The 27,737-nt window shown below is 43.4% G+C and overlaps 2 protein-coding genes across 2 annotated transcripts; both read right to left on the reverse strand.

The window, feature by feature from the left end:
- Nucleotides 1–47: 47 nt before the first annotated feature.
- LOC103281366 (disintegrin and metalloproteinase domain-containing protein 21) lies at nt 48–10,007 on the reverse strand. The gene has a single exon (XM_016998262.2). It carries the CDS (start codon nt 4,076–4,078, stop codon nt 1,709–1,711), a length of 2,370 nt encoding a protein of 789 aa, XP_016853751.2. The 5' UTR covers nt 4,079–10,007; the 3' UTR covers nt 48–1,708.
- A 5,501-nt stretch (nt 10,008–15,508) lies between these two features.
- Nucleotides 15,509–27,422, reverse strand: LOC107983690 (disintegrin and metalloproteinase domain-containing protein 21-like). Its single transcript, XM_062968079.1, has one exon. It carries the CDS (start codon nt 22,448–22,450, stop codon nt 20,198–20,200), a length of 2,253 nt encoding a protein of 750 aa, XP_062824149.1. The 5' UTR covers nt 22,451–27,422; the 3' UTR covers nt 15,509–20,197.
- Between the last annotated feature and the right edge of the window lie 315 nt (nt 27,423–27,737).

A 27,737-nucleotide genomic window follows, 5' to 3' on the forward strand; every position in this document is an offset into this window, starting at 1 on the left:
TTATTATTATTATTACATTTATTATTTTACCCTATCATTATTGTTACTATTACATTTATTATTTTACCAATTTTATTATTATTGGAAAGGATACATAAGCAAATGTACTGGTACATTGAAGAAAGTTAGAATAATGATTTAATCAGAGGTGGATAGTCTTATTTTAAATTTACAGTTTTATGTAAATATTCAAAAACATTTAATCTACCGATGCCTCACTTAATGTAATTTTACTGGTATCTATTTTAATTTTTATTCTTGAAATTTACCAATAGCTGCTGCATTTCCCATCCTTGGCTTATACTCGAGTCAATAAGTTTTCCCAGTTTTTGTGGTAAAATTAGGTACCTCGGCTTATATTCGGGTTGGCTTATACTCGAGTATATAGGGTACTTTCTTCTGTTGTTTTTCAGATTTTTTAAGTGGGGTTTGCTCAAAGCTGTAGTATTTAATGTTCCTCATTTGTGATGTTTGCCATGTCCCCCCACTATCAAAGGAGGCCTTCAATGTGCAGCAATGTAGATCACAACTTTTGCTCCCAATCCTCCTGATACCAATACATTTACTATGATGAAATACAATACAAAATGGATTGATTTTCCAGTAACAGCAACATTTATTCAGAAGTAATTCAGAATATTAAGAGATCTCTACATAGATCTCCAAATAAAGATGCTAACATTTGAGTTTAAGTAATTTGAATATCATATTTTTTTTCTAAAGAAAGGTCCACAAGAGACCCCTTATTTGATGATTCACAAGTAGACATGCAGCTTTTGTGAATCTGCTATTAATCTGCCAAAAGTTGGGTAGTTGCCTTTTCTTAGAGATCTTCTCCAAAAGTTATCTGGGGCAGATGGAGAAATTGAATGCAGCAGCTGTAGAGGTGGAGACACATCTTCAGGTAAAGCTGCATATTCAAGTTTCCTTGTCCCCCAAGCAGTAGACTTTAGAGGTGGATCCCATGTCCCCAGCAGTAATTTGATATTGAGGGAATTATTTCCTATATTCTATTAGAATAAACCACTGTGTCAAACATTACATTCACAATGGGTGTCGCTCTAATATACAGTCCTAATGTGCTCTTTACAGTCAACACTGGTACGATCAACACTGGGGAATCCCAGCCTCTAATAAGTTTGAAATGCCTCAGTGAGCCATGGCTGTTGAGGGTGAGCTGTTAGGCCCCTATGATTGTTTGGTGCATGTTCACTCAGAGCAGATGCAAACTATCTATTCCTTGCCTTCAAAAGTTCATAAAAGATTTAACTTCCAGAGGGAAAAAACAAAGGAATAGTCTTTCATTCCTAGACATTAAACACAAGTAAATTTAGACTTTGAAATGAAATACTACATATTTCCTTGGGACATTAACTTTCAGTGCTTCTGCACATTTCTCATAGGTGGGTTCTTGTGTATTTAGATGCTGCTATCAGCTCAAATGATGAAAATTTGAAGACAGCATTTCTGTTTTATCACCATTAAGGAACACATCTTCAATATTTAAAGAATGCCACCATTCATGTAATCTTTTATGGCAAAAAAAATCCCCCTATCTCTGAACACAATATCAGCCACAAAAACAATAACATTCTTTGTTATTTTATCGCAGAGCAAAAACAATACCAAAATTAAATAATGCATAAAATACAAACATTAAATATTATCACCTACATACATTTTTTCCTTCTATGTGAATTGTTCACTTTCAGTTTACTTCTTCTGTTAAATTCACTGGGGAGATAACTGAGCTCAGTTTCCTAAAACCGTGGCTCGAAATAACCTTATAATATACAGCCACTGCAAGAACAATAGTTGCTGAAGACAGAGCAAATAAAGTTCCTACAACAGCTCCTGCAACAACAGCACTCCTATCTTGTGAAGCAGGTCCGCTGTCAATGCTGCCACCATAGCCTTCTTTGAGACAGTCAGGAGGGGCCCAGCCATAATCACAATGGCAATGTTTGTAGGTATTGCATACTCCCCGGTTGTGACACTTAGTGACATTACAGTCATAGTTCAAGAGGGACACATGCAAACACTCTCCACCAATGCACATCATGTCTGTGCCACAAGGAGTGCCATCCCTTACTGCTCCGTAATCAGCTATTTCCATCCCACTGTGGTAGTCTAGGCCCCAGCACTCAATGCCCCCAGCCTGTGTCTGAATCATGGTGCTGTGATCTTCCAACGTGGGGAGATCATCCACGTCTGAACACTGGATCCTGCCACACAGGATGTTCGATGTTGTACATTTGCTATAAACCCCATGTTTAAGGCCACAGTTGCCAAAACGATCACCTCGAGCATTCATTATTCTGAAACAATTCTCTGAAGCCACTGTTGCTTTTGAGCTAAAGATAATTTTGCACTGCCTGTCATGCGTAGTACAATTCCCCTGATAACAATATGCCCCATCCCTGCACGGGGCCCCATCTTGAACATAGACGTCTTCAGGACACCATTCTGAAGACCCATGACAGTATTCAGGAAGATCACATATACTAACATTTCTTCTGCAAATGGATCGAGCTGGAACATATTGGCAGTTTCTGCAACATGATCCAAATGCACAAGTGGCCCCTGGACGTAACTCACACTTAGACTGACAACATGGATCTGATTCACATTCATCTTCTGTACCACAATCACATTGCTCTCCATCTTCCACAACTTTGTTTCCACAATATGAGGGTTCATGAAACTTTTCATCTGGCTGTATTAACAAACACTGACGGTTCATGGATTTGAAATAGTCCCTATAACTACAATTACTAAACTGATCAGTGAGACGTTGATATTCATTCATGATGCACAAACCTCGATCACAATGGCAGTATTGTTCATCATGTCTCATACCAAGATTATGTCCTAATTCATGTGCAAATGTAATAGCGAAATAAAATAAATGTCTAGACATCAAATAGGTAATACCAGTTGCAAAATCCGCACTACAGATTGTTTCTATAAATGCAAGTCCAAGTACTGGAGAAAGCACTTTATATAAAAATAAGTGAGCAGCATCATTCTGTAGACGAGGAAGAAGTGAATGCCTTCTCCATTCAGTAAAAGCCAAAAGTACCTCATCTGGAATGAAATCAATAGTTATGAGATTCCTTTCTGACCAGATTTCTAGTCCAACTAAAGAGGGCTGAAAGGAAAGGGCGTCATAGAATGAAACAGCAATATGAAAAACAACCAGAACATGCCAAGTAAGAACAGTTTCATTTTTGTCATACTCCACAAATCGGTCATGGTCCACTACAATGGCAACTTTAGCATATCTAACATGGGTCCACCACACATTTTGCGAACTCCTTTTCACCACTACTTTTTCTGTGTTCTGCAGCAGAATCTCTTGCCGTCTTTCCTCTTCCTTTGTTACTCCACACCTCATTCTAACAGCACCTTCCTTCTCTTCCAGGCGATACACTACATGCTGGAAGCTAGCAGATGCCTGGACCGGTTCAATTTCATAGGTCATGTTGTCAAACCCAAACACACCTCTTAGTCCTCCAGAGCAAATGCTGAGGGTGACCTGGGAAGAGAGCTGGCCCTGAACAAAGCCATGATAGAAACAGTCATCCTTGATGAAAGGATAGTCCACTTGGAGTTCCCCCACCTTATTGTAGGTGAAGACCGGAAAGTGTTTCGGGACAAATGCTTTCTTCTGCCTCAGATGGAAGATGTGGCCCTTCCCCTCAATATGCAGCAGATAGCTGATGCCTTTGGATTCTTCCTGACCATATCTAGGGGTCAGTTTTCTTGGGATGGTCACCTCATAAGAGACGTATCTAAATCCCTCTGGTGGTGTCTGACCAACAATCTTATTCTGCATACTAATTAGAGTCAGCAGAAACAGAGGAAGAAGTCTCCTGAAGTACATCCTTTGACATTCCATTCTTGGACGAGAAGCTCTTGAAGCGGTTGTCAAGTAGAAGCTAGATGGGAATGAGACTGCATATGTATTAGCAGAAGGAGAAAAGATTCTGTATATAGCAACAATCCATGGGAATTCCTTTAGAATAGGGGTGGAGCTTAGAGAATCAAGAACAGAACAGTATGGCAGAGATAGCATGGCAATGCAAAAGGTGCTCAAAAGTGGCTAGAAAGTCCATAGAATGACAACGTAATTTCTATAGGAGTTTGTTACTTAAGAGCTCAATTTCACAGCTGATTTTAGATCTAATTTTAACAATCTATATATATTAAAATGTAATGTGCATAGTTAGGACTGAGTTAGCAACAAAACCAATGAGCCAAACCACACCAAATATGGCCACAATACACCAAGACATCCACGTTATGTCCTTCATTCCACCCACCCCACCCCCTCCACAAAAAATGGATTGGTCTATATCTATTTTTCACTTTCCCCCCTTCCTTTTCGGCTGGAATGGTATCCTCTCCTCTTTTCCCTTTACTCTGTGCACTTGCCCTGAGGCGGGCGACTGTGTTTACAGCTGATGGGGCAGTCTGGCACGTGGAGAAGAGCAGGTAGAGAAAGAGCCAGCTGCCAGGGCTGTTCTTCTGGAAGGGGCTTCCCTCCCTCCTCGCACACACAGGAACACACAGACATTCAGTTAGAAAGCGGGTGGGGAGGAAGGATGAGGAAGAGCCATACTCCCCCTGGCTGCCTATCAGAAGCGTAGGCCCCACCCCCTTCATGTCATAGCAATCCCCTCAGCCACAATGGCACCCAGGGGATAAGCAGAGCTCACTTAGGCCTCTTCCACACTGCCTATAAAATACAGATTATCTGATTTGAACTGGATTATATGGCAGTGTAGACTCAAGGCCCTTCCACACAGCTATATAACCCAAAATGCCAAGGCATATAATGGACAGTGTCTGCTTTGAACTGGATTATCTTGAGTCCACACTGTCATATAATCCAGTTCAATGTGGATTTTGTAGAAGGGGCCTCATATAATCCAGTTCTAAGCAGATAATATAAGATTATAAATATAATATATAATAATTACTGTGATATAATAATACAGAACAATATAATCTCTAAAATCAGGACAGTAAATAAAGAGCCACACTCTGAAAACATTGAAATTCCAGAAAGGAAACACCCAAAGCCAACTAACACCTCCCAACAAAGGATTCCCCCAGGGAGGGAGCATCCAGGCTTTGAAGCTGCAAAATCATTAAATGCTAATCAAGGTGACTAATTGCAGCATTCATACTTGCCGCACTGAGACTATTCATTCCTATTCAACCTGGCCAACCAAAGATTGTACAAGGTAGAAAGCGGCCAGGTTTGCCCCACGACCTTCTGGCAAAAAAACTAGTAAAATGTGGGTTAGACAAAACTACGGTTAGGTGGATCTGTAATTGGCTAAGCGAACGAACCCAAAGGGTGCGTCATCTTCATCTTGGAAAGATGTCACGAGTGGAGTGCCACAGGGTTCCGTCCTGTGCCCGGTTCTGTTCAATATCTTTATTAACGACTTAGATGAAGGGTTAGAAGGCACGATCATCAAGTTTGCAGATGACACCAAACTGGGAGGGATAGCCATTCCAACACTCCAGAAGAAAGGAGCAGAATTCAAAACGATCTTAACAGACTAGAGAGATGGACCGAAACTAACAAAATGAAGTTCAACAGGGACAAAAGCAGAAAAAATGGAATGCAAAGATACAGAATGGGGGACGATGCCTGGCTCGACAGCAGTACGTGTGAAAAAGATCTTGGAGTCCTCATGGATAACAAGTTAAACATGAGCCTACAATGTGATGCGGCTGCTAAAAAAAGCCAACTGGATTCTGGCCTGCATAAATAGGGGTATAGCATCTAGATCCAGGGAAGTCATGCTACCCCTCTATTCTGCCTTGGTTAGACCACACCTGGAATACTGTGTCCAATTCTGGGCACCGCAATTGAAGGGAGATGTTGACAAGCTGGAAAGTGTCCAGAGGAGGGCAACTAAAATGATTAAGGGTCTGAGAACAAGCACTATGAGGAGTGGCTTAAAGAACTGGGCATGTTTAGCCTGCAGAAGAGAAGGCTGAGAGGAGACATGATAGCCATGTACAAATACGTGAAGGGGAGTCATAGAGAGGAGGGAGTAAGCTTATTTTCTGCTGCCCTGCAGACTAGGACGCGGAACAACGGCTTCAAACTACAGGAAAGGAGATTCCACCTGAACATCAGGAAGAACTTCCTCACTGTGAGAGTTGTTCGGAGTGGAACTCTCTCCCCCGGACTGTGGTGGAGGCGCCTTCTTTGGAGGCTTTTAAACAGAGGCTGGATGGCCATCTGTCGGAGGTGCTTTGAATGTGATTTCCTGCTTGAAGTCACGAGCCTACTCCATCCCATTCAACCTGGCCTAGCAAGGATACCCTATGTAGAAAGTGGCCAGGCTTTTAAGTTGCAGGACTATTCAGTGCAATTCAAGCTGGCCAAACAAAGGAAGTAGCCAGGCTTCAAAGCAGCTGTTTGATTGAGGATGCTACTCCAGCTCACCAAAGAAGGATTTCCCTAGGTATAACACAGCAGGCACTGAAGTTGCAAGGCTAGTCAATGCAATTCAACCAAAGGATTAACCTTGGTATAAGGCAGCCAGGCTTTGAAGCAGTGATACTACTCTGTACTATTGAAGCTGACCAATCAATGATTCCTCCAGGTAGCAAGCAGCCAGGCTTTGAAGTAGTGAGGCTATTCTAGCAGCCCAAAAAACCATTCCCCTAGAATGCAATTCCCCAGCCTTCCAAGCGGCAAGCCTATTCCTTTGTATTCCAGCTCACCAAACAAGGATTCCCATAAGAAGAAAACAGCCAGGCTTTGAGGCTGCAAGGCTATACACTGCTATTCCACCTGGCCAACAAAGGATTCCCATAAGCCACAGCAACGCGTGGCCAGGCACTGCTAGTATGACTATCTATATATATAAAAGAGTGATGGCATCACGGCAATTCACAAAACAACAAAAGTACAGGCCCCCCAACCTCAAAATTTGACAACACAACCCATCATCCACGCCTCAAGGTTGATACAACAAAAAGAAAAGAAAAATAAAGTCCTAATTAGAGGGAGAGCAATAATTGTTTTTATCCAATTGCTGCCAGTTTAGAGGGCTAATCTCTGCCCACTTGGTTGCCTAGCAACCAAGGGACAGCCAGGTTTCAGTTAGGGGACAGGCAGATTTAGGCGTCACTTAGACTTCTTCCACAGATTATCTAATTTGCACTGGATTATATGGCAGTGTAGACTCAAGGCCCTTCCACACAGCTATAGAACCCATTTATAATCTTATATTATCTGCTTTGCACTGGATTATCTTGACTCCACACTGCCATATAATCCACTTCAGTGTGCATTTTATACAGCTGTGAAGAAGGGGCCTCATACAATCCAGTTCTAAGCAGATAATTTAAGATTATCAATATACAGTAGAGTCTCACTTATCCAACGTAAACAGGCCGGCAGGATAAGTGAATATGTTGGATAATAAGAAGGGATTCAGGAAAAGCCAATTAAACATCAAATTAGGTAATCGTTATACAAATTAAGCACCAAAACATCATATTATACAACAAATTTGACAGAAAAAGCAGTTCCATGCGCAGTAATGCTATGTAGTATTTACAGTAGAGTCTCACTTATCCAACACTCGCTTATCCAACGTTCTGGATTATCCAACGCATTTTTGTAGTCAATGCTTTCAATATATCGTGATATTTTGGTGCTAAATTCATAAATACAGTAATTACTATATAGCATTACTGTGTACTGAACTACTTTTTCTGACAAATTTGTTGTCTACCATGATGTTTTGGTGCTTAATTTGTAAAATTATAACTTAATTTGATGTTTAATAGGGTTATCCTTAATTCCTCATTATCCAACATATTCGCTTATCCAACGTTCTGCCGGCCCGTTTATGTTGGATAAGTGAGACTCTACTGTACTGTATTTACAAATTTACCACTAAAATATCACAATGAATTTAAAACACTGACTACAAAAACATTGATTATGAAAAGGCAGACTGCGTTGGATAATCCAGAACATTGTATAAGCGAATGTTGGATAAGTGAGATTCTTCTTTAATATGAAATAATTACTGGGATAGAATAATGCAGAACAATATAATCTCTAAAACCAGGACAGTAAATAAACAGGGGAATTCCACACAGGAAACAATCGGGGCCAGCTAACACCTCCCAACAAAGTATTCCCATCATCAAAGTCTGGAAAATCCTCTGTTTTCTCGGGGCCACAGACAGTAGAAGCACATAAAATATCGCAAACAACACCACTATGAAAACAAGGGAATTCCAGACAGGAAACAATCAGGGCCAGCTAACACCTCCCAACAAAAAATTCACTCAGGGAGGAAACAGCCAGGCTTTAAAGCTGCAAGGCCATTACATCCTAATCATTTTTCCTAATTACAGCATTCATACTTGCCTCCAACAAACAAAAAAAACCAATCAGAAATATTGTATATTCACAACCTTTAGGAAATAATATCCCCTGATGGCGCAGCGTGTTAAAACGCTGAGCTGCTGAACTTCTGGACCGAAAGGCCACAGGTTTGAATTGGGGGAGCGGAGAGAGCCCCCACTGTTAGCCCCAGCTTCTGCCAACCCAGAAGTTCGAAAACATGCAAATGTGAGTGCATCAATAGGTACTGCTCTGGCGGGAAGGTAACGCCGCTCCATGTAGTCATCCCACATGACCTTGGAGGAGTCTACGGACAACGCCGGCTCTTCGGCTTAGAAATGGAGATGAGCACCAACCTCCAGAGTCAGACACGACTGAACTTAATGTCTGGGGAAAACCTTTCCCCTTGACCTTAACTACCACCAATTCCTCAATACTTTATTTCCCATACCACCATACTTCGCCACAGCAACGCGTGGCCGGGCACAGCTAGTAAAATTATATGGTGCAATGACAATTCTCTCCTAATGTGCCATATATATAGGCCTATAATAGCTACTACTCTTTCTTTGTATTTTTAAAACTTTCCACAGATAACCAACCAAAGGCTTTTGGGGTGGCATTTGTCCATGGACTAGCACTTTGAGTAGCATTGTTCTAAAATGGAAAATGTATTGTAAAAGAGATTTAAAAATTTAATGCTCACCTTAAAATGTGGAATAAACACAAAGAACTGGAAAGCCCTGACATTTGAGCATTTAAATTATAGGTCAGCTGTTTCCAACAGGACTGTGGATTTTGTAGAGCTACGAATAGAGAGTGAAAGGGAGAAATGTGCCAAGAGGAAGGTGTCTCAAGCAAACCCTTGTCAGGGCCATCTTCCATCTGGAAATCGATGTGAGTTATTTCAAATGACCATGTAGGTCCAGAATAGGTCTCTACAGTCACTTATGGACCCACCACTGAGACTCTACACTCAGAAAACAATCATACGCGACCAGGAGTTATAGCATATGATGATGATGCTTTAAAATATCCAGTGTGCTTTGGTAACATGTGTCAAACACTCTTTGAAACATAACGAATGGAAAAACCCTGCATACAATGGCTGTTTTGCATTTGGTGAAGAAAAGGCAAAGAAAATAATTACTCCCAATAGAAGGGATGTAGAGAGGAAACAAAGGCTCACCGATCACATCACACACACATCCCTGCTTTGAGTGGGCCCAGATATAATTGGGGATAGCCCCATGGTTGTCATGGTGACCATGAAGTCCTAAGCCACAGCAAACTAGGTGGTCTCGGCATGGACATTGAAGTCCCCCAGCACTATAAGTCATTGACACTCCAACGCCAGGCCAAAGATCACCCCCACTACCTCAGGCAGGGAGACTCTTGTGCAGCGGGGTGGGTGGTACACAAACAGAATCCCTAATCTGTCCCTGTTACCCACTCTGAGATAGACACATTCAAACGTGGATAGTTGAGGGATGGGACACCTGACCAGAGAGATGGAATCCCAATAGACCACCATGACTCTGCCTCCCCGCCCCCCCCAGGCCCAGCCTGCTGGTGCACCCCGAAAACTGGAGGGCAAAGCTGGGTGAGATTTACCTGTGTCCCCCCCCCCCCCACACACACACACAAGTTCATCCAACCAGGTCTCGTTGAAGCAAGCTAGGTCTGCATATTCATCCAAGATCAAGTCTCAGACTCAGGAGCTGTAGCCCAGGGTGCATGGCATATTGGCTATCCAGAATATTTGTAGTCAGGGGGTGGCATTCCAGAGGCACAAAGACTTTATTCTGCTTCCCCCTGTGTTGCCAATTTTGACTGCATCTCCCCCTCCCCTGAAGAATTTCTATCAGGGCACCCTGACCAGAGAGATCCCTTCCCCCAGGAGAACCATGCATGCCATTATGTGATGAAAGGATGGCCATTTATACAAAAGTTGGTTAACCAATGAAATTGTGATTAGATAGTGTACCCAGTGCATCAACCTATCTATCAATGATTGCCCCCCCCCCCGGGTATTTATATCTATGATATAAAACCATATATATCAATCCGAGTACTCTCCCTAACTGCAATGTTCTTGCATTCACACCCGCCCCCCTCCCCATATCAATATAATCTGATGCGGTTGATAAGGTCTTGTAAATAATTGCATTGAGGGGAGGGAAATTGAAGTGAAATGGTGGTAGGAGGGTATCGGAATTGATATTTTTGGTACCCATTTTTAGGAGCAGATCGTAAGGGCAGGTGCAATTAAATGTGACGGCATAAGGTATGATGTACTGGAAATCATTACAGTCAAAAGTCCAACTCCAGATACAATGAACAAGCAGAATGGCAAAGACACAATCGAAGTCAGGAAGTAATTGTTGGTTAAAATAGAAAAAGGTCTCATAAGATGATAAACCAGCAGCACTAGAGTTGTGCTCAAAAGAAGCTCCAGTAGAAGTTGCTGTAGGGGGCAGTCTGGCCCCCACACTAACTTCCACCATGGGCATCTACATCAAGGCCTCTAAAGTCCCAAACATTACCCTTAAGATCATAAAATGTGACATTCGGTAACAGCCCTTGCCAACAACAACCAGAGTGGTTGCCAGGACCTAGAGATATATACAACTAGTTCCAAATTACCAAATTAACAACTGATCTTTACCTAAGGGTGACACTGATAGATCTTTATAGGACTTCATCACATTAAGGCAATGAAATGGATGAAAATGTTTTGCTCAGTAGAGTTCCTTTTTTATTAAATGAATGAATTCCTTACCTTCAGCACACTTCCATGCAACTTGGTATGTTCTCCGCAGTCTTTGAGTAAATTTCTCAACACATTACAGATCTGAGGCCCTGCCCACCATCCTTCCCCCCACATTATTTATTCTAAGAAATCATCCTCTCCTTGAAATCTCAGCCTCGCTCTGTATTAACGTGAGAGCTGAGAAGTTTCTGAGCATACTCAGTTTATCTCTTTGGGATGCTGCCTAAAAGAGAGGAAGAAGGGAGGGAGGGAGGGAGGGAGGGAGGGAGAAAGAAAGAAACAAGAGGAATTAGGTATTTCAGTGTTTTTCTGGCATGAGGGAAGGGGGGAAAACTCTGCAACTTAGTTGTATCTGCTCTGGGAACAAAGTATTATACACTGTATAATATTTTCAAAATCATATACAAATAAATTACTAGGGGATACTTGTATCATAGTGTTATCAAGCAATTTAGAGCAGCAGTGGATAGTGACATCCAAGCCGCTGTGTGTTAAGCCTGATGAGAAAAAGAAGCCAATATTCCAGAATAGATCTCACCAAGTTGAAGCAGAAGCCACCAGGGTATTTTTATTTACAGTAGAGCCCCGGTTAACCGAGGCTCTGTATTATCTGAGGCGCTGCTGGGGGTGCCCCTCCCTCTTCCTCTCCTTCTTTCAAGTTCGAGAGAAGGAGAGGGAGAGGGGGGAGGAAGCACCCCACAATAGCTGCTGCCTAGCAGCAATGGCGAGGCGCTTCCCAAGGGGCGAGGTCTCACAGAGGGACGTCCCTCCGCGAGACTTCGGCTCAGGCAAGCGCCTCGCCATCGCTCCTGCCTAGACAGCAGCAATAGCAAAGCGCTTCCCATGGGGCGAGGTCTTGTGGAGGGACGTCCCTCCGTGAGACCTCATCCTATCCGAGCCATTCAGTTATCCGATATGGGGCCCGCCCCTTTATCTCAGATAACCAGGGCTCTACTGTAATTTCAGCTGAAAGTGATGCCAGCCTACGATAATTTGCCAAAATAGACAACCAGACTTTGAAGCTACAAGGCTACTCAATGCCAATCAAGGTGGCCAGTTGCTAAATTCCCACTTATCTATGATAATAATGAGCTAATGCTTTCAGGCAGCCCTGAAAGGTGCTAGTGTTTAATTGAACTCAGTGGGCCTTATTTTCAAGGAATTTTATCTTGATGTGACAATTGCAACAATCCCACTTACCTTGGAGGATGCTTGCCACAGATGTGGGCAAAATGAAATTCAGCTTCTGAATCCCAAATATCTGGATACATGCTTGATAGCATTACTGCAGCCAGGCTTTGAAGGTGCAGGGCTATCCCCCTCCCCCTCTCTCCCCCTCTCCCTCTACCCCCCCCCCCCCCTCAGGATACTTGCTTGATAGCATTACTGCAGGCAGGCTTTGAAGCAGCAGGGCTATTTCCCCTTCTCCTCTCTCTCTCTCTCTCCCTGACAATGGATAGATCGACTGCTTTTCTCTCTCCCCCCTCTCTCCCTAGAAAGGAGGGGGGAGGGACCCAAAAAGGCTTTTTTAAAGGAAAGAAATTGTTTTGGCAACTTGCTTTGTGAGGAAAAGGTAATGGCTGTGGAACTCTTCTTACCGGGATGGGTGGTTTAGCTCCTCCCACAACATCCCCTCCCTCATTTTCAATGAAGGCCACTACATTACAGAAGAGGCCAAACTTCCAGATGATTTCAAAAAATCCAGTGCCTCGCCACCTTCTGAAAAGCTGAAAATGTTGTATCCCCACCTGTATCTGAGCTGTCAGGTGAGCTTGAGGTAGGGCTTGTTCAGCCTATTCAGCCTGTGATTGTACCTGCACTTGACCTGTCATATGAATCTGGGTTGGGGCCTGAGATTCTTATGCAGCCAGAGGTAAATGATTCTGGAAAGCCAGAGTTTGATGAGGCTGCTGTTCCTGAGGATTCTGGGAGCAGGCATACAATGGTTTCAAGCTGGTAGCTTGAACCGCATTCCTTGGGAGAGTCAAGGTCGAGTTATACCCTGGCATGGACATTCCAGTCTTGATAAGAGTAATGAGGTTGACAGAAAGAAAGCAATATGTCAACAGAGACAAGAAAGGGAGTTTTGAAAAGAAGTAAATAGTTACTAATGAGAAAGGGTTTTGAGCAAACTTCCCACAGAAAGAGGCCTTGATTCTAGCTTTAAGAGGAACCGCTTCTGAGAGAGAATTCAGAGGTGGTAACTTTACTCATTGAGAGGTTTGTTCTTGCTTCATGGACTCTTGTTTCATGTTACCTTTGGACTTTCATGCCAAGTTCCTGTAAGCCTTGTATTTTGAGCTTTGTTCCAGTACTTATTCCTGTTCCTGGAGATTTTGGATTATCATGTAATGTTCCTGAAAGCCTAGCATTGTGAATCTCTAGTCCCAGTTCAAGATCCTGTCCTTTGTTTGAGTTCATGAACTTGTTCTTTGCTCCAGTCATTGATCCTGTTCTTTGTTTTGTTTATGATCCTATTCCTTGGACTAATTTCAATTACCTTGATAGAAGTTTATTCTTGTGTTTGAATTTTTATGGACATTTGCTTCAAGATTCTCAAGTGTCTCGTACCTTGTGGACTAAAACCTTGTTTTATTGAATTTGAACTTTCATTTGCTATTGCTTCCATATTATCTTCAATAAACAGCTTGCATTGCTTATAGCCTGGGGTTCCAGTATAGTTTTAAGGTATCTCTGCAGCCTAGGGGTGCAACAGAAAAAGACTGCTAGCCACCACACTTAAAAATACACAAGGAATGCTCTCTTCTACACTTGAAGCCAGACGAATGTGGTGGGAGCAGCGGATTCCTGGATTTTAAGTATAGCAGTCAGTGGAATTTAGTACATGTGATGAAGTGGATAGAGATAAGAAGGAACTCGACAACTTTCAGTAGTTTTCCTGAAAAGACTTTTGAACCTCACAGCTTACCCCAAAGCAGGTGACATAGTTGTAGGAGTAGGAGAAAGAAAAGAGATGCCAAGAGGAAGAGTGGATTAGATGTACAGACGAGGAAAAGAGGATGCCAGAAATGGCTAGAAAACTGCCCAAGGCAGATGGAGAGAGAAATCTGCCAAAGAAAGAGGGAGATCTGAAGAAAAATGAGGAAAATAAGGAGGTTATAAAAAAGATAGAAAAGGGAGTTACAGAAGGAACAGAAGCAGCAAGTGAAGGACCTTTGTAAAACTACAATTTCCACGATTTCATAGCACTAAGGCACAACAGTCAGGGAGATTTCAAACAGGTGACAAATAATACAGACCAAGATGGTGCTGAGGTAGGATGGATATTTGCGGGCTCCGCATGGCTGCTGAAAAACTTTAGCCTCTCCACGGCTGCTATTTACAATCTCCGCTTCAGAGAGCCAGGCCTAAGCCACAAGATGACGGGGGTTGTTTTGGGGTTTGGTTTTCTGGTTTTCTGGAGTGGAATGGGAAGAAAGCGTGGAAGAATGCACGGATGAAAGTGAGAGCCTCGCCTGCCATTAAAATACAGCCTGCAAAGCTGTAAGACCTGACTGAACAAAGTAAAACCCTTACCTAGCTGCCGGTTTTTAGAATTCCATTGTCCGTTTGTCCATATCGTTGCTGTGCCACCCTGGGGGTTGTTGGGGCCATCATGCTGGAGCTGAGGGCCATTTGGCATTGTGCTGGAGCTGAGGGCAGGCTGGCTCTGCCCCCCATCCACTGTTTTACTTGTCGTGCTTGGCGGCAGTTCAGCAGCTGCCGGAGGAGGCAGACGGTTGTTCTGTGACTAAGGGCAGTGTGTGCTGGTGGAACAAGGATGACACGCTTGCGGCGATGGATCCTGCGGGGACAGCGTGAGTTGCTAAGGCGTTCGGCAGGGTCCTGGTAGACCACTCACCTTCAGTCCATGCTGTCGGCGGGAGGCACAGGCAAGTCGCGTGTCAGCTCACTCCAGCCTCTTCCAAATGAACACAAGAGACTCGCTCTGTTATCACTGAAAACTTTACTGTAGGATACTTTGACACGCATAAAGCTGAGATTGTTGGTCGGCCCAGAAAGACTCCCTTATATACACTCCCCCCACATTCAAAGTAACAATTCCCGCCCAGAGAAAACCCCGTGCAATTCTTCCAGCTCACACGCCAGCCGTTTCCCTTCAGGGCTGAGAACCGCAGGTGCCTTATCAGTCTTTGATGTCAGCGTCCTTGATTTCTGGTGCCAGAGTACAGGCCCAGAAATTATGGTCCTGACATCGCGGTTGCGAAATGCCACCATTCTGTGGGTGCTGCGTGGCCCTGGCATTGGGAGTCTGCCCACCGGCTTGCCACTCTCCACGGGTGCCAGGCTGGACGGGTGACTGGGGAGACGCTGGACCTCCTCGTGCTCTATTTACATCTTTTGTGACTGGACCAGACCTGGTGATGTGGAGGGGGCAAGGCGAAGTACCATTTGCCAAACTACACACCAAGCACTTTATGAAGAGACTTATCGCCTACCAGCACTATAGCACTTTTTCATTGTGGTAGTGACAGCTACAGTTAACATCTGTAGTGATCAAAGTGTGTTAGGAGCTAGGGCATTAATTAAGGGCCAGGGAGGGCTAAGAGGAGGGTGGGAAGGGAGGGCAATGGTTAGAGTCTATCAGGTTAATTCAATTACTAACCACAGATAACAGCACAAACAGCACTGAAGCACTAGAGCACTTTAATAGGGGTTGGGGTAAAGAAATTAACATCTTAGCACTTTAAGTTGAGTATACTACTACAGTAGAGTCTCACTTATCCAAGCTAAACGGGCCGGCAGACGCTTGGATAAGTGAATATCTCGGATAAGGAGGGATTAAGGAAAAGCCTCTTAAACATCAAATTAGGTTATGATTTTACAAATTATGCACCCAAACATCATGTTATACAACAAATTTGACAGAAAAAGTAGTTCAATACACAGAAATGTTATGTTGTAATTACTGTATTTACGAATTTAGCACCAAAATATCATGATATATTGAAAACATTGACTACAAAAATGGCTTGGATAATCCAGAAGCTTGGATAAGTGAGGCTTGGATAAGTGAGACTCTACTGTACTTCCAATTGTAACACCAACATAACCCCCCTTGCCCGGGGTCCCTCTCCCAGATGGTGGAAATAATATCTATCTACCTCAGCACATGTCATTTTAGATCTATAAGACAAGGCTGGGAGCTTTTGAGGTTCTACTAATTCTCTTAGGCAGGGGAGGGAAGGAGGGATAGATTTATTTTTATAGTAAAGGAGGTGGGAGTAGGAAGCAGTGGTAATAAGATCCTCATGTGTGAAAGTGAGTCTTCCACTATGGAAGACCATGTAGGGAGAGGGTGTGTATCTAGCGGCCGGGGGGGGGGGAGCATCGAAGTAATCCAGGGGAGGGGGATGTCGCACCTCAGAATAGTTCACCTTGCTATTTACACCAAGCCACACATAGAAGGTAGTATTTTGTAGTTTATTGAGCAAAAGCAAAATATATATAATATCAAAGCAGGAAAAAATATAGTTCCCAAAATAGTTGTAAAATAGAGTCAATAAATCCAATGATCCATAGACAAAAAGCAAAAGTCTATTCCCAAAGATACAATAGTCCATAGGTTACAAGGATTCACGAGCAGGAGAATTTCCAAAGCATGAAGACATAGACCATTCCCTCTGATGAAGCGAGAATTTGCTTTGACAGAGATTTGTCTCCCAACACACAGTTTTAAAAGCAACCCAAAAATGCATTTCTCTTCCCTTCAGAGCCCCCCCCCCCCCCCCCGTTTTCCAGCTAATCTCAGGCTACGCTGAGGCATTCCTTTCCATTGCAAATGATCTGCCTGAGATAGCAATGGAGCTTCTTGACTGTCAAGGCCAAACAGTTCATTATCTTACACCTGAACAGGAGCCTGAGACAAATCAAGATCATTATTTCCCATGGGAATGTCTCCCTGGATGGATTCTTTTCAATTGGTTCAGCCTGAGGAAGTGGACAAGGTGCTTGGAGAGGTGAAGGCTATCACATGCATCCTAGACCCCTGCCCATCCTGGCTGGTGAGAGAATCCAGAGGGGGATTGGCTGAGTGGGTGAAGGTGGTGGTGAAAGCCTCCTTTCGGGAAGGCATTGTTCCAGCGAGCCTTAAATTGGCTGTGATCAAACCACTGTTGAAAAAGCCATCACTGAACCCCACTCAATTGGACAGCTATTGACCTATTTCCAATCTCCCCTTTTTGGGCAAAGTCGTGGAACGTGTGGTGGCCGTACAACTCCAGGCATTCTTGGTAGATACAGATTTTCTGGATCAGGCGCAATCTGGTTTTAGGCCAAACATAGTACTGAGACAGCCTTGGTCACCTTAGTCGATGATCTTCGCCGGGAGCTGGACAAGGGGAGTGTGTCCCTGCTGGTTCTGCTGGACCTCTCAGCGGCCTTCGATACCGTTGATCACGGTATCCTTCTGGGACGCCTTGCCGGGATGGGTCTTGGAGGTACTGTTTTGCCATGGCTCCGGTCCTTCTTGGAGGGTCGTTCCCAGATGGTGTCACTGGGGGACACCTGCTCAGCCCTGCAACCATTGTTTTGTGGGGTCCCACAGGGTTCAGTATTGTCTCCCATGTTGTTCAAAATATACATGAAGCCACTGGGAGAGATCATCCAGAGTTTTGGGGTGCGGTATATGATGTCCAGCTCTGTCACTCCTTTCCACCTGTCACTAAGGAGTCTGTTCCGGTCCTGAACTGGTGCTTGGCCGCTGTGTGAGACTGGATGAGGGCGAACAAATTGAAATTGAATCCAGACAAGACAGAGATCCTCCTGGTCAGTCGTAGGGCCGAACAGGGTATGGGGTTAGAGCCTGTGTTGGACGGGGTCGCACTCCCCCTGAAGACACAGGTTCGCAGTCTGGGTGTTCTCCTGGACTCATCGCTGAGCCTGGAGCCCCAGGTCTCAGCGGTGGCCAGGGGAGCATTTGCACAACTAAGACTTGTGCGCCAGCTGTGCCCGTACCTTGGGAAGTCTGACTTGGCCATGGTGGTCCACGCTCTGGTTATATCCCATTTGGACTACTACAACGCCTTTGAAGACGGCCCAGAAGCTCCAATTAGTACAACAGGAGGCAGCCAGACTAATAACTGGGGCGGCTTACAGGGAGTGTACCACCCCCCTGCTAAGCCAGCTCCACTGGCTGCCGATATGCTACCGAGCCCAATTCAAAGTGCTGGTTTTGACCTATAAAGCCCTAAATGGTTCTGGCCCAATCTACTTGTCTGAACGTATCTCCTCCTATGAGCCAGGAAGATCCCTAAGGTCATCTGGTGGGGCCCTGCTCTCGGTCCCGCCTGCCTCGCAAGCGCGGCTGGCGGGAACGAAGAACAGGGCCTTTTCGGACTTATATTTTATATTGTATGTAATTGTTCTTAATGGATTTATATATTGTTATGATTTCAACTATGTTGTCGGCATCGAATTGTTGCCAATTTTGTAAGCTGCCCCGAGTCCCTCCGGGTGAGAAGGGCGCGATATAAATACTGGAAATAAATAAATAAATAATGCCAATTCGTTACATGTTTCAAAATCCGGTGCCATCATCCCTAACCAGACAAACATAAACATATGACTTCATCACACACAATTAAATAAGCATTTCTACACATTGAGGAAATTCCCACCTGTTGTCTCTGCCTCCTAGTTCCTTTATTGGAAAGCTGGCACTAGGGGGTTCTGCAAGGTTTGCCTTCTTTAAAAAGGGGTATCGCATCTGAACCTCAACACACCGATGATGCCCTTTACACGACACAAGCTTCAAATGCGGGGTAGCAGTATCTTGCAGTTTCCAAAATGTAGGGTGAGCTGGCATTCTTCTATAGCCTCTTGCCTCGGCAAGCACCAGCTCAACAACACTCGGATATAAGAAAAACACATTCCTCAGTCTGAAGGAAGTTTCCGACCTCCAAGGCTGGAAATCATGTCTGATAGGTCATACTAGTCACAACAGGCTGTCAGTCAAAACTAGCCTGCTGTTAACTGTTTCATTGCTGAAACACACACTCTTGCACAACAGCAGAAAACACTTGATTTACATTTCATACACATACAACCATAATCCAACATCTTCCAACATTGCCCCCTGCTCTTCCAGTGTCAGGTCATAAAAGTCCCTTTGAACTCTTGCCTGAAGAAACTGCCAATCGAAAGGACAGCACAGAGAGATTTAAGAAAGCTAAAGCTTCATTGCCTCCTCCCTCCTGTAAAAACGTAAGAATAACCCTCATTTCGGGCTGTAAGTTGAACTAGAAGATAGAAGGCTTTAAAAAGAAAAGAAAAGAAAAGAAAAGAAAAAGAAAACCGGGGATAGATAGTGGAGGGATACAAGTCTTTACCATGTGGTGGTAAATCAGATAGATCTTAAAGAAATCGGAGAGAAGGATTAGATGCGATGAAGGTAGGAAAATCTTCCATTGAATTTCAAGATGGAGTATGGCAAAGCTTTAGGGAAAACCTGTTTTCCCAAACACTTGACCTATTCTGTGGGATGAAGTCCATAAAGATTTGTGCCAGACTTATAATGGGATTTATAGTGCTCAAAGAGACTTGTTCATAGACTTTGTTCAAAACTTTGTTTATTTCAACTTTATGGCCTATAAAAAACCTACAATGAAGATCATTGTTGTATTTTAACTAAGAGATTACTAAAACAAAACTCTCTTCTTTATTTTTTGTTTTTAAAATACTTACAAATATTTAAAATTCATTTAGCCTTCATGAATTGCTGCTTAAACCTGTTAGCTCAGCACAGTGCTTTTGTTAGAAATGTTTTGTTGCTTAACATGTTGCCAAACATGTCAGTCAAATGAAATGCTCAAACTGTTCCCCCGAATTCCAAAGAAACATTTCCTTTCCGCAGGGTGGGGCATATCAGCCTCATACACAATAACATTCTTTGTAGATTTATCAAAGAACAAAAACAATACAAAGAGAAAATAATGAATAAAAATACAAGTATTAAATACTATTTCATACATACATTTTTTTCCTTCTGTATGAATTGTCCACTTTCAATTTATTTCTTCTGTTAACTCGACTGGGGAGATAACTGAGCTCAGACTTTTAAAACCATGGCTCAGCAGAACCTTATATACAGCCATGGTAAGAACAATAGTTGCTGAAGACAGAGCAAATAAAGTTCCTACAACAGCTCCTGCAACAACAGCACTCCTATATGGCGAAGCAGGTCCACTGTCACTACTACCACCATAACCTTCTTTGAGACAGTCAGGAGGGGCCCAGCCATAATCACAATGGCAATGTTTGTAGGTATTGCATACTCCCCGGTTGTGACACTTAGTGACATTACAGTCATAGTTCAAGAGGGACACATGCAAACACTCTCCACCAATGCACATCATGTCTGTGCCACAAGGAGTGCCATCCCTTACTGCTCCGTAATCAGCTATTTCCATCCCACTGTGGTAGTCTAGGCCCCAGCACTCAATGCCCCCAGCCTGTGTCTGAATCATGGTGCTGTGATCTTCCAACGTGGGGAGATCATCCACGTCTGAACACTGGATCCTGCCACACAGGATGTTCGATGTTGTACATTTGCTATAAACCCCATGTTTAAGGCCACAGTTGCCAAAACGATCACCTCGAGCATTCATTATTCTGAAACAATCCTCTGAAGCCACTGTTGCTTTTGAGCCAAAGATAATTTTGCACTGCCTGTCATGCGTAGTACAATTCCCCTGATAACAATATGCCCCATCCCTGCATGGGGCCCCATCTTGAACATAGACGTCTTCAGGACACCATTCTGAAGACCCATGACAGTATTCAGGAAGATCACATATACTAACATTTCTTCTGCAAATGGATCGAGCTGGAACATATTGGCAGTTTCTGCAACATGATCCAAATGCACAAGTGGCCCCTGGACGTAACTCACACTTAGACTGACAACATGGATCTGATTCACATTCATCTTCTGTACCACAATCACATTGCTCTCCATCTTCCACAACTTTGTTTCCACAATATGAGGGTTCATGAAACTTTTCATCTGGCTGTATTAACAAACACTGACGGTTCATGGATTTGAAATAGTCCCTATAACTACAATTGCTAAACTGATCAGTGAGACGTTGATATTCATTCATGATGCACAAACCTCGATCACAATGGCAATAGCTTTCATCATGTCTCATACCAAGATTATGTCCTAGTTCATGTGCAAATGTAATAGCGTAATAAAATAAATGTCTAGACATCAAATAAGTAAGACCAGCTGCATGATCCGCACTACAGATTGTTTCTACATATGCAATTCCAAGTACTGGAGAAAGCTCTTTATATAAAAATAAGTGAGCAGCATCATTCTGTAGACGAGGAAGAAGTGAATGCCTTCTCCATTCAGTAAAAGCCCAAAGTACATCCTCTGGAATGTCATGAATAGTTATGAGATTCCTTTCTGACCAGATTTCTAGTCCAACTAAAGAGGGCTGAAAGGAAAGGGCGTCATAGAATGAAACAGCAATATGAAATACAACCAGAACATGCCAAGTAAGAATAGTTTCATTACTGTCAAATCTCTCAAATCGTTCATAATCCACTACAATGGCAACTTTAGCATATCTAACATGGGTCCACCACACATTTTGCGAATTCCTTTTCACCACTACTTTTTCTGTGTTCTGCAGCAGAATCTCTTGCCGTCTTTCCTCTTCCTTTGTTACTCCACACCTCTTCCTAATAGCACCTTCCTTCTCTTCCAGACGATACACTACATGCTGGAAGCTAGCAGATGCCTGGACCGGTTCAATTTCATAGGTCATGTTGTCAAAATGAGCCACACCTCTGAGTCCTCCAGAGCAAATGCTGAGGGTGACCTGGGAAGAGAGCTGGCCCTGAACAAAGCCATGATAGAAACAGTCATCCTTGATGAAAGGATAATCCACTTGGAGTTCCCCCACCTTATTGTAGGTGAAGACCGGAAAGTGTTTCGGCACAAATGCTTTCTTCTGCCTCAGATGGAAGATGTGGCCCTTCCCCTCAATATGCAGCAGATAGCTAATGCCTTTGGATTCTTCCTGACCATATCTAGGGGTCAGTTTTCTTGGGATGGTCACCTCATAAGAGACGTATCTGAATCCCTCTGGTGGTGTCTGACCAGCAATCTCATTCTGTACACTAATTAGAGTCAGCAGAAACAAAGGAAGAAGTCTTCTGAAGTACATCCTTTGACATTCCATTCTTGGACGAGAAGCCCTTGAAGCGATTGTCAAGCTAGAAGCTAGATGGGAATGAGACTGCATATGTATTAGCAGAAGGAGAAAAGATTCTGTATATAGCAACAATCCATGGAAATTCCTTTAGAACAGGGGTGGAGCTTAGAGAATCAAGAACATAACAGTATGGCAGAGAAAGCATGGCAATGCAAAAGGTACTCGAAAGTAGCTAAAAAAAGTCTACAGAATGACAACGTAATTTCTATAGGGATTTGTTAAGAGCTCAATTTCACAACTGGTTTTAGATCTAATTCTAACAATATGATTATAAAGGTATATGGCGCAATGATGTTTATCTCCTAATGTGCCATATATAGGCCTGTAATAGTACTACTCTTTCTTTGTATTTTGAAAACTTTGCACACCTAACCAATCAAAGGCTTTTGGGGTGACATTTGTCCATGGACTGCCACTTTGAGCAGCATTATTATAAAATGGAAAATATATTGTCAGTGAAAATTTAAAGATGGGCTTAATGCTAACCCTAACAATGTGGAATTAACATAGAGACCTGGAAAGCCCTGCCACTTGAGCATTTTAATTATAGGTCAGCTGTTACCAACAGCACCCTGGATTTTGAAGATGCACGAATAGAGCGTGAAGAGGAGAAATGTGCCAAGAGGAAGGTGTGTCAAGCAAACCCTTGTCAGGACCATCTTCCATCTGGAAATCGATGTGAGTGATTTCCCACCACCAAGACTCTACACTCGGAAAACAATCACACTCAGCCACAGGTGGTAGCATATGATGATGATGCTCTAAAACATCCAGTGTGCTTTGGTAACGTGTCAAGCACTCTTCGCAACATAACAAATGGAAAAAGTCTGCATATAATGGCTGTTCTTCATTTGGTGAAGAAATGCTGAAGAAAATAGTTACTCCCCCCCATAGAAGGGATGTAGAGAGAAAACAAAGGCTTGCCAATCACATCATCCCCCCTGCTTTGAGTGGGCCCAGATAGAATTTGGGATAGCCCCATGGTTGTCATGGTGGCCATAATTTCCTAAGACGAGGTAGACAAGGTGGTCTCGACATGGGCGTTGTAGTCCCCCAGTACTATAAGCTGTTGAGACTCCAATGCCAGGCCAGAGATCACCCCCATTTGCTCAGGTAGGGAGACTGTTGTGCAGCAGGGTGGGTGGTACACAAGCAGAATACCTAATCTCTCCCTGTTAAGAAACATTCGAATGTGGATGATTGAGGGATGGGACACCTGACCAGAGAGATGGAATCCCAATAGACCACCATGACTCTGCCCCCCTGCCCCCCTAGACCTAGCCTGCTGATACACTCCGAAACCTGAAGGACAAAGCTGGGTGAGATTTACCTCCCCCCCCCCCAGTTCATCCAACCAGGTCTCAGTGATGTGAGCCATGTCCGCATATTCATCCAAGACCAAGTCTTGGATGGTTGTTGTTTTACCATTTGCAGACATGACATTCAGCAGTGTGATGCCTCATGGGCTTTATAGTCCTGTGCCTAGTGTCATTGTGACAGATGAGGATGAAAACATGGGGTTTTCTCCGGATCAACAGCCAGAGCCAGAGTTTTTCCAGCTGCCTGAAGTTCTTGTCCAAGAACCAATTAAAACTGACCTTGATCAAAGCTCACCTCCCTTTGCTAGAAAGCAATCTTTCTCGGCGGATAGGGGAGCGAGAGAGAGAATTCAGAGGAGTGCCCGCATTGCTGCCAAGCAAGACTGATTAGCCATGTTTCCCCTGGGAAAATCCAGGGAGTCTTACACCTGCAAGCTGGGTTTTTGTTCCCTGTTCTCTAGGGAAAGAGAACGCTGGACGCCCATTTGGCGGGAAACGAGACCCAGATAAAAGTATCAAACTCTGTTGATTCTTTGCGGAGACATCAGCTCAGCTTCGAGAGTGAATTCCATGTTTCCAGCCTAGTGCGGACTTTGCCAAGTACGCAATCCAGTTTCCTTGCCTCGCTTATCCAAGTATCCAAGTATTGCCTTGCATTATTCTCAGCCACGGATTATGCTCCTTGAATCAAGTTTTGGACTGCCTGCCTTGTTTTGTACCACGGACCTTGTTTCCCAGATTCAAGCCTTGTTCTCAGCTTCCCTGCGGATTTACCTTGTGCCTTGAAAGACTTTGGACTATTCCCCACACTATTGCTTGGCATTAGTGTGTGTTTCGGTTGGATTTTACCTTTGAACTCTAATATCATTTATTGGACAAACTATTTCTGGACTATTTTAGGCCTTCTTTGAAAGGTCTGTTTCTGGACTATATTCTCTACTTGTTTTTATCCTCCTTATATATTTCCTTAATAAAGATATTAGATAGTTTTATTGGCCTCCGTGTTGGGTTCTTGGTGCTCCGCTGCCCTGGTGCATGACAAGCAGCAGGAGCTTTAACCCAGGGATCCTGTCATATTGACTATCCAGACTATTTGTAGTCAGGGGGTGGTGTTCCAGAGGCACAAGGACTTTATTCTGCTTTCCCCTATGTTGTCAATTTTGACTGCATCTCCCCTTCTCCTGAAGGGCTTCTATCAGGGCACCCCAATCCTGGAGATCCCTTCCCCCAGGAGCACCATGCATGTCATCATGTGACGGAAGGATAGCAATTTATACAAAAGTTGGTTAACAAATGAGATTATGATTAGATAATGTACCCAGTGCATCAGCTTATCTATCAATGATTATTCTATTGCACATTCAGTATTCATATCTCTAATAAAAAAAACCATATATATCATTATATACTGTCCCTAATTGCAATGATTTCCCATTCACCCACCCACCCCAGCATCAATATAACTTGACAAGGTTGATAAGATCTTATAAATAACAAGCTGTGCCCAGCCACGCATTGCTGTGGGGAAATATGGTGGTATGGGAAATAAAGTATTGAGGAATTGGTGGTAGTTAGTATATGTTATTTGCTAAAGCTTGTGAATATAAAATATTTCTGGTTGTTCCTTTTTTTTTTTTTTGGTCTGTTGGAGGCAAGTATGAATGCTGCAATTAGCCAGAATGATTAGCATTTAATGGCCTTTCAGCTTCAAAGCCTGGCTGTTTTCTCCCTGGGGGAAGCCTTTATTCAGAGGTGTTAGCTGGCCCTGATTGTTTCCTGTCTGGAATTCCCCTGTTTTCAGAGTGTTGTTCTTTATTTACTGTCCTGATTTTAGAGATTATATTGTTCTGTATTATTAAAGCACAGTAATATAGATATTTATAATCTTGTACTATCTGCTTAGAACTGGATTATATGAGGTCCCTTCTACACAGCTGTATAAAATCTACACCGAAGTGGATTATATCGCAGTGTGGACTCAAGATAATCCAGTTCAAAGCAGATACTTTGGGTTATCTGCCTTGGCATTCTGGGTTATATAACTGTGGAAGGGCCTTGAGTCTACACTATAACCCAGTTCAAATCAGATAATTTGTATTTTATAGGCAGTGTGAAAGAGACCTAAGGGCCCTTCCACACAGCCCTTTATCCCAAAATATCAAGGCAGAAAATCCCACATTATCTGAGTGTGGACTCAGATAACCCAGTTCAAAACAGATACTGTGGGATTTTCTGCCTTGATATTCTGGGATAAAGGCCTGTGTGAAAGGGCCCTGAGTGAACCCTGCCTATCCCCTGGGTGCCATTGTGGCTGAGGGGGTTGCTATGACACAAAATGGGCAGGACCTAAAGGGTGTGGGGCCTACCTTTCTGACTGGTAGCCATGGGGAGGCTGGCTCTTCCTCTCCTCCTCCTCCCTTCCCCCGCTTTCTAATTGGAGGTCTATGTGTTCCTGTGTGTGTGAGGAGTGGGGGAAGCCCCTCCAGGAAGAACAGCCCTGGCAGCTGGCTCTATCTCTACCTGCTCTTCTCCACGTGCAGGGCTCCCCGTCAGCTGTAAACACAGTCGCCTCCCCCCCCTCGGGTCAAGTGTGGAGAGTAAAGAAAAAAGAGGGGAGCGTACCATTTGGGCCAAAAGGGGAATGGGGAAAGTGAAAAATAGATATCGACCAATCCGGTTTGGGAGGGGGGGGTTGATGGTCACTCCTTGGAAAGTGATTCGTTTTGTGGCCAAATTATGTGTGATTTGGCCCAGTGGTTTTATTGTTAACTCGGTCCTAATTATGCATATTACATTTTTATATATATAGATTGCATTGAGAGTAGGGAAATTGAAGTGCAATTGTGGGGGGTACTGGAATTGGTATTTTTTGGTACCCGTTTTTAGCAGCAGATTGTAAGTACAAGTGCAATTAAATGTGGCGGCATAAGATATGATGTACTGGCAATCATTACAGTCAAAAGTCCAACTCCAGATACAATGTACAAGCAGAATGACAAAGGCAGAATCGAGGTCAGGACGTTGTCTCTGGTAAAAATAGAGAAAGTTCTCTATAAGATGACAATAAAACAGCTGTGTCATACAATAAAATAATAATAATAATAATAATAATAATAATAATAATAATAATAATAATAATAATAGGGCTATCCAGAAAGTTCATTACATTTTGGAATTAAAAATAAAGTATAGGATAAACATTTACCATAATCAGTTGAAAGCCAGACCCAAATACCAGTTCTCACCATAGTCCCCATTGAAATCTAGGCAGTTATCATAGCAATAAAAAGTGTTTGGAAAGACCTTCCCCCCAACATTCCCGCCTGGCTTGCGTCCTGAACCACTAGGCTCATTAGAATAAAATCTGTCCAAGCCTTGGTCTCTTCTTTATAAGATTTCCTTTTTTTAAGAACAGAAGGTTATTGCTCATTTGCAGTAAGTATGAATGACCTTATTATTGCCTGGGAGGGCTCTGTCACACCAGCCCACTATCTTGTAGCACCACATTAAGTAAATGGAACATAAAGAAAACAATCACTTTAACACTTTCTCTCAATGGCCCTGTGGTGCCACTTTGATGATGCAATTCCCATAATCAATCTTCTGTACTGCCTTGTTTGTCGCTGCTTTCCTACTTGTGTTTGTCCTTCATAGCACACAATATTTATTTTCTTCCTCTTTTTATGCCATAATTACGAAGTTTCGTGGCTTCTTGCAAATGGAGGGCTGTACTTAAAGAAATTAGACTTGTGCCCACTCTTCAAGCCTTTTGGATGAGTTTTAAAACATGGCTCTTCCAATAGGCCTTTGAGCCTGTCAGGGGCGGTTCACCCATAAGGCAAACTAGGCAGTTGCCTGTGGCGCCATTCTCTTTTTGGGGCGCACTTCAGGAGCTCCCCATGTGCACGCAACCCCCCCCCCCCCGTGCGCGCAAACACACACTGCCCCCTCCTCCCGGGTTTGCTCGCGAACCCCCTAGCACCAGGAAGTTGAAGGTG

This window comes from Anolis carolinensis, chromosome 1, assembly GCF_035594765.1.
Source record: "Anolis carolinensis isolate JA03-04 chromosome 1, rAnoCar3.1.pri, whole genome shotgun sequence".
NCBI classification, from domain to species: Eukaryota; Metazoa; Chordata; class Lepidosauria; order Squamata; family Dactyloidae; genus Anolis; species Anolis carolinensis.

What these genes read in the sequence shown, in the direction of transcription:
- LOC103281366 (XM_016998262.2), bottom strand. Translation starts at nt 4,078, where the DNA reads ATGCTATCTCTGCCATACTGTTCTGTTCTTGATTCTCTAAGCTCCACC.
- LOC107983690 (XM_062968079.1), bottom strand. Translation starts at nt 22,450, where the DNA reads ATGCAGTCTCATTCCCATCTAGCTTCTAGCTTGACAATCGCTTCAAGG.